Raw genomic sequence first — 16193 nt, forward strand, 5'->3', positions numbered from 1 at the left:
GAGAAGACTGAAAACCTTTCCACCTCCAAAGTCCAGGCTGGGCAATCCTATCCCTGTTGTGTCAGTTTGAGCTGTTCTAACTCTTGTAAGCTGCCCTCAGTGAGGACAAGGCGGAATCGTAGGACTTGTAGTAGCAACAGATAATGACTGTCAAAGGCTTTGACGGCTAGAATCACTTGGGTGTTGTGTTGTCTGTATGGTTTCCAGGCTGTATGGCCTTGTTCTAGCAGCATTTTCTCCTGAAGTTTCGCCTGCCTACATCTGTGGCTGGCATCTTGACGATGCCAGCTACCGATGCAGGTGAAACGTCTGGAGGAAATGCTGCTAGAACAAGGCCATACAGCCCAGAAGCAACACAACTTGTATGCTACTGCATAACTTGTATGCTCCAGTGTAATAAGGGTCTTTGGACCATAATAAAAATGTTGCTGCTGTTGTTGTAATACAACACCCCAGTAGATAATAACAATGATAATGATATATTCAGTAGTAGCACCCTTGCTGCCCAACTCACCCTGGCTGCCTTGGAAGAATAGGGGTCTTCGAAGAGGGCCCACATGCGGGGCTGCCAGTTGCGGCAACAGCCTCCTCCTCCGGCTGCTCCTGCTCCAGTAGCTCCTGTGGCCCCTGTGGCCGGCCTGTCGTCCAGGCCCAACTGCTGGAGGGTGGCCTCCCTGGCCCCATCCTCCTCCTCGGCCTCCTCCCCGGTGGCCCCACTGCCAGCTTCGGGGTTCTCAAAGATGTCAAGGGCCTCCTCAGCGTCACGGTGCTGGCGGTAAGTCATCCAGCAGCAGGGCTCCACGTCGGTCTCATCGATGCCCCAGTAGGTGAGCTCCTCCTCAAAGAGGGGCCCGCAGATGTCTGCCGGGCAGTGCAGCTTGCCCGTCCGGTAGTAGTTGAGCACGTAGGCGAAGATGCCCGGGTGGCGGTCGAAGAAGAACTCATGGGCCTGGCCCTGGGTGCCCTCGGTGAGCTCGGAGGCCTCGGGGTCGGCCAGCCAGGCCAGGCGGGTGCCCGGCAGGGTTCGGAGGGTGCTCTTGTAGGTCTCGTGGCGGGTGCCACCCACGTTGATGGTGATCTTCTCCGTGTCCTCGCCTTTGGCCATCTCCTCTTTCAGGCATGATTTGGAGGGAGGCTTGTTCCCCGACTTGCGCCCCCGGTAAGAGGAGACACACACCGAGCTGAGCATAGAGCCACCGGAGGCTGGAGGCCCCGCAGGAGGCGCCCTCGGAGGGAGAAGCCTTCCCGTCGGGGAAGTCAGAGGGAGAGGGAAGGCTTCTCGCTTCTCCAAGGGGCTCCAGACCTCCGACCACGCCGGCCTGGGGGCTGTGCCGTGCCGTCCGGTTGCACAGGAGCCAGGCGGGGGGAGGAAAGCTAAGGAGCGGCCGCAACAAGTGCAGGGATCCCTTGCGAAGCCGGGAAGGGCGCTGAGAGGGGGGTCTCCTCCTCCTCCTCCTGTTCTCCTCTTCTCCCAACCCCGCAGCCGGAGGGTCCACTCTCCCTTGGCGCAGATGCCGAGCAGATGGCCACTCCACCCGGAGCGGCGAATCCGGCGCCAGGAAAACACGCCTCGGGGAGGCGAGAGGAGGCTGGACCCGCCGCCCTTCCCTCTTCGCCCCTTCTCGAGCCGGACCTGACTCGATGGCGAGGGATTGTAAACTTTGGAAGAGCTCCCGTTTCATCCACACCACACGCCCCTTCTCCTCTCCCGCCCACGAAGACAGAGAGGCAGAGAAGCAGGCGAGGCTCGCCTTTCTCTCCCCCCCCCCTTCCCTCCCTCCCTCCCTCCCCACTGACGATTTCCTCTTAAGGCCACGGGGGAAAAAGGCACACCAAACCCACCCAAATCGCGGACGGGTTTCTCCTCGACGGGAAGCGGCGGGGAAAGCAGCCCTGGCGAGGTCGCGGGGTGCCTGTTGCCGGCCTCCAAGGTGCAAGACGGCGCCCCGGCTCTCGCCCAAGGGACTCCGCCTCAGTCCCAAACCCCGACGGGCGCCTGAGAAGGATCAGCGCGGACTCGGATCCCGCGGGGAGAGACGCCGAAGGGAAAGCGAGGCAGGGCCATAGTTCAGGCGAGTTGGCGCCCCTGCCCCTCCTCCTCCTCCTCCTCCTCCGCCCAGTCCTGGCTCAAGGGGAGCGCCTTGGCTGGCCTGGGAAGGGGGCGCGCCGCCGGTGCCCCGCCGCCCTGTTGCGCATCCTCTGCCCCGGCGGACAAGGCGTCCCTCCTCCTTCGGCCCAGAGGGGGCGCTCTCCGCAGGGCGGCTCCAAAGGCTTCCCCGCTCGCCGCTCCGGAGGCTTCGCGGCGCCTGTTGCCCGGATACTCGGCTCTCGCTCGCTCCCTCGCTCGCTCGGAGGTCGGCCCAGGCTTCCCGGCTTCGGAGGAGCGGCGGAGGCATTAACCCCTTCGGCGCCGAGACCCGGGAGGGAAGGATGAGGAGGGAAGGAAGAAACTCTGCCCTCCTCCTCCTCCTCTCGTGGCGGAGGGCTCTTGGCTGTATCTGCCCTGGAGAAGGGATGCGCTTTGACACCTGTGAACTGCTAGGGCTCCATGCCTTGGCATCCTGGGAGTTGTCGCTTGGAGGGAGGATTAGGAGGATACTTTGTGTGTGTGTGTCCCTGGTTAGGCAGGTTCAGGGGTTAGAGCAGCCATGGGCAAACTTGGGCCCTTCCTCCAGGTGTTTTGGACTTCACCTCCCACCATTCTTAACAGCCTCAGGCCCCTTCCTTTCCCCCCTCAGCCCGTAAGCGGCTGAGGGGAAAAAGAAAACGGCCTGAGGCTGTTAGGAATGGTGGGAGTTGGAGTCCAAAAGGGCCTAAGTGGAAAAGGAAAGGGCCTGAGGCGGTTGAAGTCCAAAAGTGGATGGGGGGGGGGGGGGGGGGGAAGGAAAGGGCCTGAGGCTGTTAGGAATGGTGGGGGTTGGAGTCCAAAAGGGCCTGAATGGAAAAGGAAAGGGCCTGAGGCTGTTAGGAATGGTGAGAGTTGAAGTCCAAAGGAGCCTGAAGCAGAAAAGGAAAGAGCCTGAGGCTGTTGAAGTCCAGAAGTGGCTGAGAGGGAAAGGGAAAGGGCCTGAGGCTGTTAGGAGTGGTGGGAGTTGAAGTCCAAAGGGGTCCAAGGCAGAAAAAGAAAGGGTCTGAGGCTGTTGAAGTCCAAAAGCGGCTGAGAGGGAAAAGGAAAGGTCCTGAGGCTGTTAGGAATGGTGGGAGTTGGAGTCCAAAACACCTGGAGAGAGGGCCCAAGTTTGCCCAAGCCTGAACACTGTAGAATGATTTCCCTTTGACACCACTTAAACTGGCATGGCTCAATGCTATGGGATCCTAGGAGTTGTAGTTCAATGAGGCACCAGCTATCGTGGACAGAGAACATCTACTACTTCCATGAATATCATATCATTGGGTTCACTTGATGTCACACTGCTAACCCTATAATGTAGACCAGTGGTTCTCAGCCTGTGTTTGGCCTTCAACTCCCAGAAAGCCTAACAGCTGGGATTTCTGGGAATTGTAGGTCAAACACCTGGGTACCCACAGGTTGAGGAGCATTGGTGTAGACACAACCTTAGTGGTCCAAGCGAGGAGGAACTGGCTGTGAAGATGTCCCCAAAGGGTGCAGGTTTGGCCCCAAGCCCCAACACTCATTTTCAGTCTCAGGAGAAGAAGCAACCAACCAGAGAAACCATTCAGCACTTCCAAAATCCATCTTCAGCAGCCGCTTTGGTATCATTTGGAGTCTCCAAGACCTTTCTGACCTATAATGGGGTTTTCTTGGTTCAGAAGAGCATTGCCTTTGCCTTCCTCTGAAACTGAAAGCCTGTGATTGGCCCAAAGTCACCAGTGGTTTTCCATGACTGAGAAAACCTTGAGCCCTGGTCTCCAAAGCCATAGCCCAATGCTCAAACCAGCTTTACTTATGAGGATTAGAGTTGGGAGAAGGTAACTTCATCAGACGGATTGTTTCACTGGCCCCCACACTGTCCTCCTTTTGCAGGGACTTGAAGACGTGGCTCTTCAATCAAGCCTTTGAGAATATTTAGCTCCTAGTTGTCATACGCCAGGCAACCTCAAACTGTGGCCCTCCAGCTGTTTGGGCCTTCAACTCCCAGAATTCCTGACAATCGAACAAGCTTGTTAGAGCTTATGGGAGTTGGAGGCCCAAACAGCTGGAGGACCACAGTTTGAGGATGCAGGCGTAGTAGTAGAGTAGTAGTCACACAACCTGCACTTTATCCCATGCCCGCTCTCCATTACTGCAGCTGGCACTTATTTTATGCCTAATATTTACAGCCCAGCCATGGTTACAGTAATTTACCACCATGGTTGATTGAGTCCGAATTGATGTTTTTATATGTTCATGTGTTTTATTTTGTTGCATTTTATACTGTGTTCACTTTTATGTTTGTTTTTAGGCACTTTTGCAGTTTGTAAGCCACCTCGACTCCCTTCGGGGAGATGATGGTTGGATATAAGAAAAAATATGTTGTTGTTGTTGTTGTTGTTGTTATGATGCACAAAGCAAGGATGGAAGAGGCTGACTTGGCAGCAGAGTCCTGTTAACAAGAGACAGAATGTTGCCCCAAAGAAACTTACTAGCATCTTGGAATGACTTCACTCCTGAAGTTAGCACACCTCTGTGTACTTGTGAATGTCAACTAGAAAATGTTTTCTGCTTTAAAATGTATTGGACATTTTTCATAATGCAAGCTGTATGTTTGGTAGGTTGGGCTGGATGGCCCTTGTAGTCTCTTCCAACACTATGATTCCATATTCATATAGCTGTGTGGAAAAAGCACAATTTTAATAGGGCAACCCTAGGTTACACATATCCCCAACCTGATGCTCTCCAGATGATTTGGACCAAGTTCTATCAGCCCCCACCAGCAAAGCTAATGGACAGGACTAACAAGAATAATATCTACAGTACGCCAGATTGGAGACACTCTTATGCAATAGTTTTAGTCAGAGAAGAGTGGTGAGGGAAGACTATCTCTACCCCAATTACAGCAGCTTGTATATATAACTAGCTGCTGTAATCTATAGCACAGGGTGAGAATTCCTTGTTTCCCCTCCTTCAGGGCCATATTCCCATGGTGGATCACGTTGCTGTGGTATGCAGGCAGAGCAAAAGAATAGTTGTGGATAAGGTCAGAGTCAAAAGTGCATAGGGCTACCTCTTCTTTTTCTGCTAGTCCTTTCCCACTTTCCTTCTCAGCAAACGAATGGGACAGAATGGTCCCACTTAAAAAGATAGCATTTGCTTAGGTGAGTGTACCTATAAGCCATGGGGAATGACAATGGAGAAGCCAAGGCACATCACATCGAGTGTCATCAAATATAAAAAAGTGATCAAGGCAGCTCGGGATCTAAGTCTGAAAAATTAGTCTTGAGCAGGGTCCAGTGCCAGCCAGGGAGTCACTAAGAGCGAGAGATCTAAGGTGCGCACCAAAGTACAGAAATCTACAAAGTGAGAAATTCTTTCAGACAAGGGAGAACTGGAGTGGTTTGAAGTGAAGGAATGTTTTTGGCTATGATAATACACTGCTGGCCTAATTAGATCAATGTTTTTGTTTTTAAGGCAGATCAGGATCTTTCTTTCTCTTGTGGGTGACATTTCAGTCTATAATTTCCCACCAGATAAAATAGCTCTGTATTTACTTTGTGATCTTCAGAAGCTGAATGGGAGGAATCCAGGTTCCACTTCTGCCAATGCCAGGGCAGGACTGGCAGCCTCCTCTGCCTCCAACTGGAGCTTTTTATCCTGACTATCCCTCATTTTGGGAGGCATCTGTCTCTTGGTAAAATGTCATACTGATGGCTTCCATGCCAGTAGGCTGATGAATCCAGGTATAGGTGGGAACTTTAAGGGAACTACTCAAGGTGCTGATCACTATTCCTATTTTGGAACATGTTAAGACAAGGAAAGGAGGCCTATCTAAACCTACACCCAAGAGGCTTCTTGTATCAGATACTGTACATCAATATAGAAAACACAGTGAACCTCTTAGGGCCCCCCTCGGGGTGAGAAAGGCAAGGTATCAATAATACAGTAAATAAATAATAAATAAATTAAGTTTGCTGGCACTGAGAGGGAAAGACTTCTAGCAGAGAGGGGGAACAATGTAGACATCCTGCAGGAGGAAGTATTATGTGGATACTTATGTTATGTAGCCTTTCTTTGTCAGAATTTCGGGATTACAGTTCAAAAAAGCAACCTTTTCAAACTCTCTCTTAGTATGCATTTACATTATAGGATTTTTGCATTTGATACCACATTAACTGTCATGGCTCAGTACTATGGAATTCTGGGATTTGTAGCTTGATAGGCCAACAGCGTTCTTTGGCAGAGAAGACCTTGTAAAACTACAACTCCCATAATTTCATAGCATTGAGCCCTGACAGTTAAAACGTTGTCAGAATTCACCATTTTAGTGTAGATGCAACCTTAGCCAAGATCCCCTCATAGCCTGGATCAATTTCCACTCAGGTAGGTTTTCTTTAAGTTTGTCATTTACTCAAGTCAATCCAGAGCATGCCCACGAATTTATAAGTAATCTAAAAGGCTTGTGCCGGATTTCCTTGAGCTGAAGAAGGAGCCAGGCAAATGGAATGAATTAAATTATCCCCGTGTTGGACTAATGATCCAGCCAGGCGTGGTCCCTGCATTTAGAAATGCAGTGATGCTGTTTAGTGCTCTTTGTTAGCACACAAATCTCTGCTGTTAAAGGCATAATGCATGGATCTTGAGATTAAAGAAACCACTGTCCTAATTGGTTGCCATAATTAGGGAGGTATGATACATTGATTAGCCACAAACTTGATGGTGAAAATTGTTGCTTTTGACTAATTGGATAAAACATCCACAAAACTCTGAAACATTTGCAAGGGAACTTACATCTTCAAAATAGCTTCAGAGGAAAGATTGTATTGAATTATTTTCCATTTTTATTGAAAATAGCACTGTCCAGTTCTTATATGGGATGACAGATTATTGTCCTCAAAGCACAATGTGTACTGTATTTTCAACTGGAGATAAAAGGCAAAGATCAGAACTAGGAAAATTGACTTTTTGGACTACAGCAGATGCTGGGAGTTATAGCCCAAAAACTCTGTCTTGGTAAATCTCCTATTATGAGATCACAGGATTGGCAGGGAGAGAGAAGACCTGCTTTGGTCAGAATTCAACTGGAACTAGGTCCAGATCTAGGCACCACAGTTCAGGAAAGATATTGATAAGGTGGAGCATGCCCAGAGGTAGCCAACCAACATTATCAAAGGTCTGGGAATCAAGCCACATGAGGAGTATCTTAGGGAGGAGGGTATGTTTAATTTGGAGAAGAGAAGGTCGAGAGGGGACAGGATAGTCATGTTTACATATTTGAAGGGATGCCATGTTGAAGATGGAGCAGTGGAGTCAAATGGCGGATAATGAGGTTCTCTTGAATATTGGGAAGACCTTCCTGACAATAAGAGCTCATTGAAATTAGGACAGTGGTTCTCAACCTGTGGGTCCCCAGATGTTTTGGCCGTCAACTTCCAGAAATCCTAAATGCTGGTAAACTGGCTGGGATTTCTGAGAGTTGTAGGCCAAAACAACTGGGGACTCACAGGTTGAGAGCCACTGCAGTTGGATATGCTGCCTTGGCGTGTGATGAAGTCTCTTTCTTTGGAAGTTTTAAAACTTGGATGATCATTTGTGAGGAGAGCATTGATTTTATATTTCTGTGTGGGAGGGGTTGAACTATAAGGACCTATAGCAGGCATGGGCAAACTTCGCCCCTCCAGGTGTTTTCGACTTTAACTTCCATAATTCCTAACAGTGAGCAGGCTGTTGGGAATTATGGTAGTTGAAGTCCAAAATACCTGGAGGGGCAAAGTTTACCTATGGCTGACCTATAGTCTCTTCCAGGTTTTGATCCAGGATGAAGAAGATGGACAGTTTGGTTTTATATCCACAGATTCTCTAAAGGTCGAGAGTAGCCACTAAAGGTCCAGATTAGGATTGCTGGTCTCAGTTACTTCTGGAGCTTCAGTCAAATTTGGGAGTGGGTATGTTCACTGCCCCTTTCCCCAAAGTGACCCTTTAAAAAAGGCATAGTATAGGATGCACCGACACAAGGGGGATGAAGGGCTATACTTGTCTTACTTTGATTCTGTCTCCTCTTTTCCTCCATTCCTGTCATACAGAATGATTTTATCTGGGGCGGGGATTGTCCAAGGACCTTGTGGCCTCTCCTTCAAGGTCCTGGCTATACCCAAAAATTAAACTACAAAATGGCATCTTTCTGCTTAAAAATCACATCATACTAATTTATAAACCTTTTCTGGTGCTGTGTAATGTTATTTACAAGGGCAGGGAGAGAAATTGCTCTTTCATAACAGCCTAAGGGTGACATCCAGACACTTTTGGTCAAACAAAATGGCTGTCATAAGAATGTTTTTGGCCCTATATAATTTCAGAGAAGGCAAAAGTAAGACAGAATAAGGCTACAAAACATGTCTATTCTTGGATTACAAGCAGAAAATATCATGTTTCAATCACATCTCTGAGTTATCCAGAGCTAAACGAAATACTGTATTTTCACAGAAATGCTTGCCACCGTTAGAAGATGGGAGGCCATCAAAGCCAGATTCTGTGTCATTAGGAGATAGCTATGAGGACATATCCTGAGCCCCAAACAGCAGTGCCATAAGAAGCTGCCTAACTAGAAACAGAGTAGTGGTTATATCCAAACTAAGATAATATTTTAAAACTAGAGCTTGGGCAATCTTTTTGTTTTTGGCTAGCAGCCCTGCTGCCTGAGGCATTTTTAATCCACCCCCCCCCCCCCAAACAAATAAATATTTTTTCCAAACCCTGTTTAAAAACCACCACTGGTGTTACCTATGGCTGCTCACTGTGTATAGTCAATTCACTGTCCCATTTAGCCAAATGTGGTCTGCTCTGACTCTCACCAAGCAGATGTCTTCTCCTTGAGATCTTTTTTTAATTGAAGACACCAGGAGTTGATTGTAAGATCATCTGTATGTCAGGTACATGCTCTGCCACTGAGCTATGACCATGCTACCCAAAGTACTTGCCTTTGGGGAGATGATGTGATATCCTTTGAGATTTTGTGGAAACAATATCATGATACCCTCTTTTCCTGATTCAGGTTGTCTTGTGGTAATGAAACTTGGTTGATTGTAGGGGGATCTTTGTCTGAGAGGTAAAATGGGCAAGGTGTGGCAATCCTCTATGGTGATCCTCTGTGCTTTGCAGTTCTTGTTAGCATCAAGGTCAAACTACAAGAGCTTCCCAGTAATTTTGCAAGGGTTACCTAGTATTAGTAGCCTTGTTAGATGCCTTTTTGGCATTTTGCAGCTCAGAAAAGATTCTAAGGTTGAGAATGAACTGGAGAAGTATTTTTCCCTCCATTACTAACTTGCTTACACAGTTATTATAACTATAGGGTATATAGAAAGATAAGTCATTCTGGCCCATTTGATTTTCTTTGTTTGCTTCTATTCCATTGGCCTCACTAGTGGGATTGTAATCCATCTCAGGGGCTCCCCATTTAGCCAGCCATTGGTAACTGAATCGCCAGTCAGGGATAGCCTGGATAGAATTAGTTTTTTAGGTTCTACTGTTGTCTGTGGTAGGATGTTCATGAAACATCTGTAATACTCTTCTGCTGTTTACCATCTGCTACATCTCTTAATATCTCTTATTCTATAGTGGTAATCAAACAAAATCTTGAAGAGGTCTAAAACTAAAGCCAGTTCCAAAACAGAACAAGTGGCTGGAAAGGGAAGAAGAAGGAAGAGATGCATCAGCATGAAAACAATATAAGAACTCTTTCTCCCTTGCTTCATAGATCATTTCTTGGATTCTACTGAGAAACTGTTTTAAAATATCCCTAAGATGGAATAACGGAATTTTGTGCAATTGAATACTGGAATGGCTCAGACAATGACTTTGGATAATGAGGCTAACAGTGAAGGTATTTGTTTTATATGTTTTTAAAGGTCTTCATGCATATACCGTATTATCTGGCATATGACTACTTTTTAACCCAAGAAAATCTTCTCAAAGTCAGGGGTTGTCTTATATACGGGAGTTCTCTTATACATGGGAGTCGTCTTATACACGGGAGTAGTCTTATATGCCAGGAGTTGTCTTATAGAGTGGGTGCTGAAACTTCCAATCCAGATTGGAGAATCTGTGGTTGCCGCATATGGTGGGGGAGCTCAAAAATGGCAGTGGCCGCATCCCTGCCGTATGCAGCGACTGTATGAAAGCATTAAGGATGACGCTGTACAAGTACGGTAGAAGAAAATCCATTCATCAGGATATGTGGATTTAATGTGGTCCTGATGGTGAGGTGAAGGGGTGCCTCACCAGGAAGGTGTAAGCAAAGGGCAGAGCAAGCTGCAGGCTCCGAAGCACCCAGGGTATGGAAAAAAGAGATAGAGTGGCAGTGGACCCAGAAAAACACACCTCTTTTACCTGTCTGGCCCGCCCTTGTATCCTATTATTGTACCTCCTCCTCTGCCTCTCAGATCTCCCCCTCTGATGACTGCAGTAAAGCGGTGCAGGTGTGCATGTATGAGATCTGAGAGGCAGAGAAGGAGGTCCAGTAACAGGAAAATTACCATATTGAAATAAAAACTGATGCTTAAAAAAAATGTATTTGGTGTGCATTGGGTGTAGTCTTATATGGCGAGTATATCCCAGAATCTATATTTTAACTGGAAAAGTTAGGGGTCTTCTCAGGGCCGTAGCCAGAAAAAAATTTCGGGAGGGGTTGAAATTTTCGGGGGGAGGGTTGAAAATTTCACGGGGGTGGGGTTGAAACCTGCCTCCTAGCTCATTCTGAAGCAAAGAGCAGAGCAGAGGGCAGAGCAGCCTTCCATAGCCTGCAGCTCCGCCCCTGTCAACCACCTCCACCAAGTCTGGCCTTCTTAATGAGAACATTCAACACACACACACCCAACTTGGTTGCTTCACTACATCGGCTATTGCTCCAAGTAATGACAGTGTGAATAAATTGTCAATATTTGCCTGAGATAGTGCTTACAGTTCTGGAGGGACTCCTAATTTTTTGCATCTCATAGACTTAGCACGGGGATTTGGTTAACCAGTTAAAATTCAGGAGTAAACCAGGTTTTTTAAAAAAATCTGAAACATTTCGGGGGGGGGGGTTGAACCACTAACCCCCCCCCCCCTCGCTACAGGTCTGGGTCTTCATATACGACCAGTTGTCTTACATGCTGGAAAATATGGTATTTTAGAATTCTGCTTTAAATGTTGTTTTAGTTACATTTTGTTGAAGGCATCGAATGGCTGCCAGACTGTAAAGCTGCCTTGAGTCACCTCCAGGTTGGAGAAAGGTGGGGTAGAAATGTCGTAAATAAACAGTGCAAGGAAGGAATAACTAATCATCAATTTCAGTAGAGAAATTGAATGTTTTAATGTAGCTAGGGCTTGATAGGAAACCAGCATGAGCTACTTTCCTGAGCGCCGAGCTTGAGCTCAGGGAGATCAAAGTTCAAATTCCACTGAGTCAGGGAAACCAACTGTGTGACCTTGAGCAAGTCACAGTCCTTCAGCCCAAGATGAAAGTACTGACAAATCTCCCCTGGATAAATGTTGCCAAGAAAATGCTATGACAGAGTTGCCATACATTGGGGTTGACTTGAAGGCATTTAACAACAAGAAGGGAGTGAAGGTTTTTACATCTCCACCATCACAATAATGGTGACTGATCGACATGTGAGTGTGGAGAAGAGCAAACCACAGACCACCTATTATAATGCAGTATGAGCCTTGCCACATGCATAATGGAGGGCCTTCTCACAGCAATACCAGAGGCATGCCAAGTGGCCAGAAACTGGTCAAAGGACATTTAGTATGATGTCAAGTTTTTAAACTTTGTGTTTATTAAAATTAAATTACAACTATACATTCGATTTGCTTCTGATATGATAGATACTGTACATAAATATCACAACAATAAAATATGTTTAAGAAATACAAATACTAAAATGGAGAAAGAAAAAAAGACCCACCGAGGCATGTCTAACTGGAACACAATGCAGTATTTTATTGTAGAGCCACTTGTTCCAAACCAAACTCCATAGGAATGTATTTCATTCTATTTCACGTCCCTTTCCCTTTCTTATGAATGACCCTTTCATTCTATGCACATCACACCACACGGCATTAATTTGCTTTTGATCCCAGTTGTTCTAGTCCACTTTCCTTTCTAATGCACTACATTTTTCTCCTGTGATGTACTTTTATAGCCTTAAGAATAATCGGTCTTTACAACTTGGTAAATTATTAAATAGTCGTGATATCTTCATGTACCAGCCTTGCCCTTGATGGATATGGCAACTATGCTGGTTCCAAATGGGCCAGTAAAAGTGCTTAGTTCCAAATGCATCTGAAGACGTGCTTAGTTCCAAATGGGCTAGCAAAAGTGCTTGTTTTCAAATGGGCCAGTAAAACTCAAGCTATTCTATCACCATTTTAGACATCTATGAATATATTATCCTATGTCTAGAGTCAAGTAGAAATTGTGCTCTGAAAATCTGCAAACAGAACATTCGACCATCCCTGTGGAAAACACTGAGTCTTTTTCTGTTACACACTGTACCTTCTTTCTCAGAATCTGTTTTACCTATCAGAGCACCCAAAATTATCTCCATGTGCGAGAGTATGGAAGCTACTTGAGAAGTTCACTCTTTACTGACTATAAAGTGTCTGGCAGATTTGCACAGGACTGAGTTAACTCTGAGTTTTAAGAAAGTTACTTTGTGGCTGTTAATGGAACTGAAATCATATTATCTGCCTTTTACTGCCGCTTGTCCTTCATCTTCTTATGGACAATCCGGGGGGTGGGGTGGGGTGGGGGGGGGGTTGACCTCTTCCTGCATCTGCTCTCCTTTGAGACTACTTTAAGCACCAGATGAAGCAAGTATCTCAAACAAGACGCAGGCTTGTCACTCTGGCATCAACACTTTTCTTCTGTGATTTTTAACAGTCTTGCCTGGTGAACACACCAGCTGGCTCCAAAAGCTAGTGTGATGTATTTTACACCTTTTGGTTGGTATTAATAAAGGTATTTTCTTGATGTGTATTTTTGGCGTTTGTTACAGCTACCCCTACATATGCTCTGTGTCAGAAGCAACCAAGCTGCAAGCAGAGTGGAAAGGAAAGAAATCAACACTTGAAGGTGCTTCACTCAACACTCAGGGCGAAGGGAGACATCTTGTGGTTGTACAGGCACAGTCGTGGTGTCCCTTGCTTAATGGATTTATACTGGAGTGAGTGACTTTGGACCATACAAGGACCAGTTATCTGCCACCAAAACACTCCAGAAGGTTCATAAACAACATCTGGGGATGCAGGAGGTCTTTAAAAAGCTGGAACGATACCTTCCAACCATCCTAATTTGGCATGGTCAACCTGAATAATCCTATGTTATCCTACCAATTCTGATATTTTTATAATGTCTCAGTTCCTTTCTTCTCTCATTTTAGCTTTTGGTCCTCATCTTAATTCCATTGCTGCAAAATGAATTCAAATTGCAAAAGTAGTTTGTATTAGAAGATCAATTCACCAGGGGAGAGAAAGGAAAGCAAAGTATAGGATCTTGTCCTTTCCATGAGGCTTAGACAAAAGCAAGCTGCTGCATCCTCTCCTTTTAAATTCTTTTTTGTTAACTTCTGTCGCCTTAACTACACTGTAATGTTCCTTGGCCACAAATGTCCCATTTTCATCTGTGAAATGTTGAAGAGGATCTCTGGCTTTGAAAAAAAATGTAGTTTTTGATATTAAATAGTACAACTTTCATGCTCCTAAATAGATGACCTATTTAAAAGGTCAATTTTTTCAGAAGGCTTCTAGGAGAGGCAATTCATCTTTTTTTGCTAGAAAATGGGAATCTATCTGTTAGATCAGTTACCGTGCTTTGTCCATTTTGATCTACAGCAGTGGTTCCCAATCTGTGGTCTGTGGACCACCAGTGGTCTGGAAGAACTAAAATATGGTCCAAGGACTCACCGTTACTACACCATTGCAAGAAGAGTGACTGGCCTCACAAAACCTTCTTATAGTGCCAAATCTTATTAAATATGGTTTTCTGTGGGCGAGCAGATGGCGATTACTGGATGGCATATATTCTGTATCAGAAACTAGAGCTGATGTGGTCTATCCAATGCAATTTTCTGAATCAGTACCCCAAATAACTAAACCAAATCTAAAGTTGACCACAAACTGTAATCTTTTTGGTACTAATGTTGGAGAGTGGTCCCTAATTAAAGAAAGGTTGGGAACCACTCATCTACAGGGTGAACAGGGAACATGCATGTGAGATTCAGGCAGGCATCTGGAATGTATGGTGCAGTTTGAGCACATGCATGTTTACTTAGGTGTAAGCTTTCTTATTTCCTTTCCCTTTGGGCTTCACACAAATCTACCATTTGTCAAAATATGTGCTATTCTTTTCCATTTCTGGCCAAATAGCTTAAATTTGGATAATATTTTGACTTTAGGATTTTAGCAATTAAATTTTGTGGCAGAGTCATTTGGGTTGCTAGCTCTTGTGCCCCTATTGTCCTTCCATCAGTTCCAGGGCTCAATGGTGGATGAGATACGATGGAGCTCTGTCTTCCTGGCTCACCCTCTTCACTCTGTGGCTCCAGAGTGGGAGTTAGGGTTGGGTGGGAGTGGGGGGCTCTCAACTGATGGTGGACAATTTCTAATTTCACTAGGGATTAATCCCAGGTGGCTATGCACAGCATTGCAATCTTAGCTGAAATTTTAAAAAACCTGGTCCATCTTTAATCAAGTATGTTTTTTATTAGCCAGAGAACAAAACAAATCTCTCTGGCTATGATATGAAGTCTCCAACATTCTTTACTATGTGTATTGAATAGGCATCTGGGTCAGAAGGAGGTTGGGTCGGTATTGGGCATGTACATACTTACCACGCATATGTGCAGCAGTGTCTTGTGTGGCTCACCAGTATCAGTGCACTAATCCTACAGAGAGTGCTGATGGAATAGAGTGCGTACGATGTCATCTGTACACAGATGATGTCCAACTCTGTCACTCCTTTCCACCTACTACTAAGGAGGCTGTTCAGGTCCTGAACCGGTGCTTGGCCGCTGTGACGGTCTGGATGAGGGCGAACAAATTGAAATTGAATCCAGACAAGACAGAGGTACTCCTGGTCAGTCGCAAGACCGAACAGGGTATAGGGTTACAACCTGTGTTGGATGGGGTCGCACTCCTCCTGAAGACACAGGTTCGCAGCTTGAGTGTGATCTTGGATTTGTCACTGAGCCTGGAACCCCAGGTCTCAGCGGTGACCAGGGGAGCATTCGCACAATTAAAACTTGTGCGCCAGCTGCGCCCGTACCTTGGGAAGCCTGACCTGGCCACGGTAGTCCATGCTCTAGTCACATCCCATTTAGACTACTGCAACGCTCTCTACATGGGGTTGCCTCTGAAGACTGCTCGGAAGCTTCAAATGGTCCAATGATCGGCAGCCAGGTTGCTAACAGGAGCGGCATTCAGGGAGCATACCACTCGTCTGCTGTGCCAGCTCCACTGGCTGCCAATTTGCTACCGGGCACAATTCAAAGTGCTGGCTTTAGCCTTTAAAGCCCTAAACGGTTCTGGCCCGACCTACTTGTCCAAACGCATCTCCTCCTATGAACCAGTTAGGACATTAAGATCGTCCGGGGAGGCCCTGCTCTCGATCCCGCTGGCCTCACAAGCACGCCTGGCGGGGATGAGAGATAGGGCCTTCTCAGTGGTGGCCCCTTGGCTGTGGAATGCCCTTCATGCAGATATTAGATCAGCCCCTTCCTTGCTAGCATTCCGGAGGAAAGTAAAGACCTGGATGTTTGAACAGGCATTCAACTAAGCAATGTGATTGATTAACTGATTATTGGAACATGGAATAATGGACGAGTTTTGGATTCTGATTTCATTGACTAGCCCGGATGGATTTGTTATATTGATGTATTGATGTTTTGATGCTTATGTTAATGATGTTAATGACTTGTGATGCTTCTGTATTTTGAATGCATAATGATTTTGTATCCTGTGTACCTAAACTGTTGTAAACCGCTCTGAGTTGCCCAAGGGCTGAGAAGAGCAGTATACAAATAAAGTAAATAAATAAATAAATAAATTGCCCAGCTCA

At 46.3% G+C, this 16193-nt stretch overlaps 1 protein-coding gene and 1 long non-coding RNA gene across 2 annotated transcripts in view; one reads left to right on the forward strand and one right to left on the reverse strand.

The window, feature by feature from the left end:
- KCNC4 (potassium voltage-gated channel subfamily C member 4) overlaps window positions 1–1625 on the reverse strand; it is a 46728-nt gene extending 45103 nt beyond the window's left edge. Inside the window, exon 1 of the mRNA XM_060773266.2 lies at window positions 515–1625. Coding sequence (XP_060629249.2) covers window positions 515–1189 — 675 coding nt within the window. The 5' untranslated portion in view covers window positions 1190–1625. The remainder of the gene's footprint in view (window positions 1–514) is intronic.
- A 126-nt stretch (window positions 1626–1751) lies between these two features.
- Window positions 1752–16193, forward strand: LOC137096991 (uncharacterized). The gene is made up of 3 exons (XR_010909877.1): window positions 1752–2072; window positions 9849–9974; window positions 13135–16193. It is a non-coding gene; the product is annotated as an uncharacterized lncRNA (long non-coding RNA).

Source organism: Anolis sagrei, chromosome 4 (genome assembly GCF_037176765.1).
Source record: "Anolis sagrei isolate rAnoSag1 chromosome 4, rAnoSag1.mat, whole genome shotgun sequence".
Taxonomy (NCBI): domain Eukaryota; kingdom Metazoa; phylum Chordata; class Lepidosauria; order Squamata; family Dactyloidae; genus Anolis; species Anolis sagrei.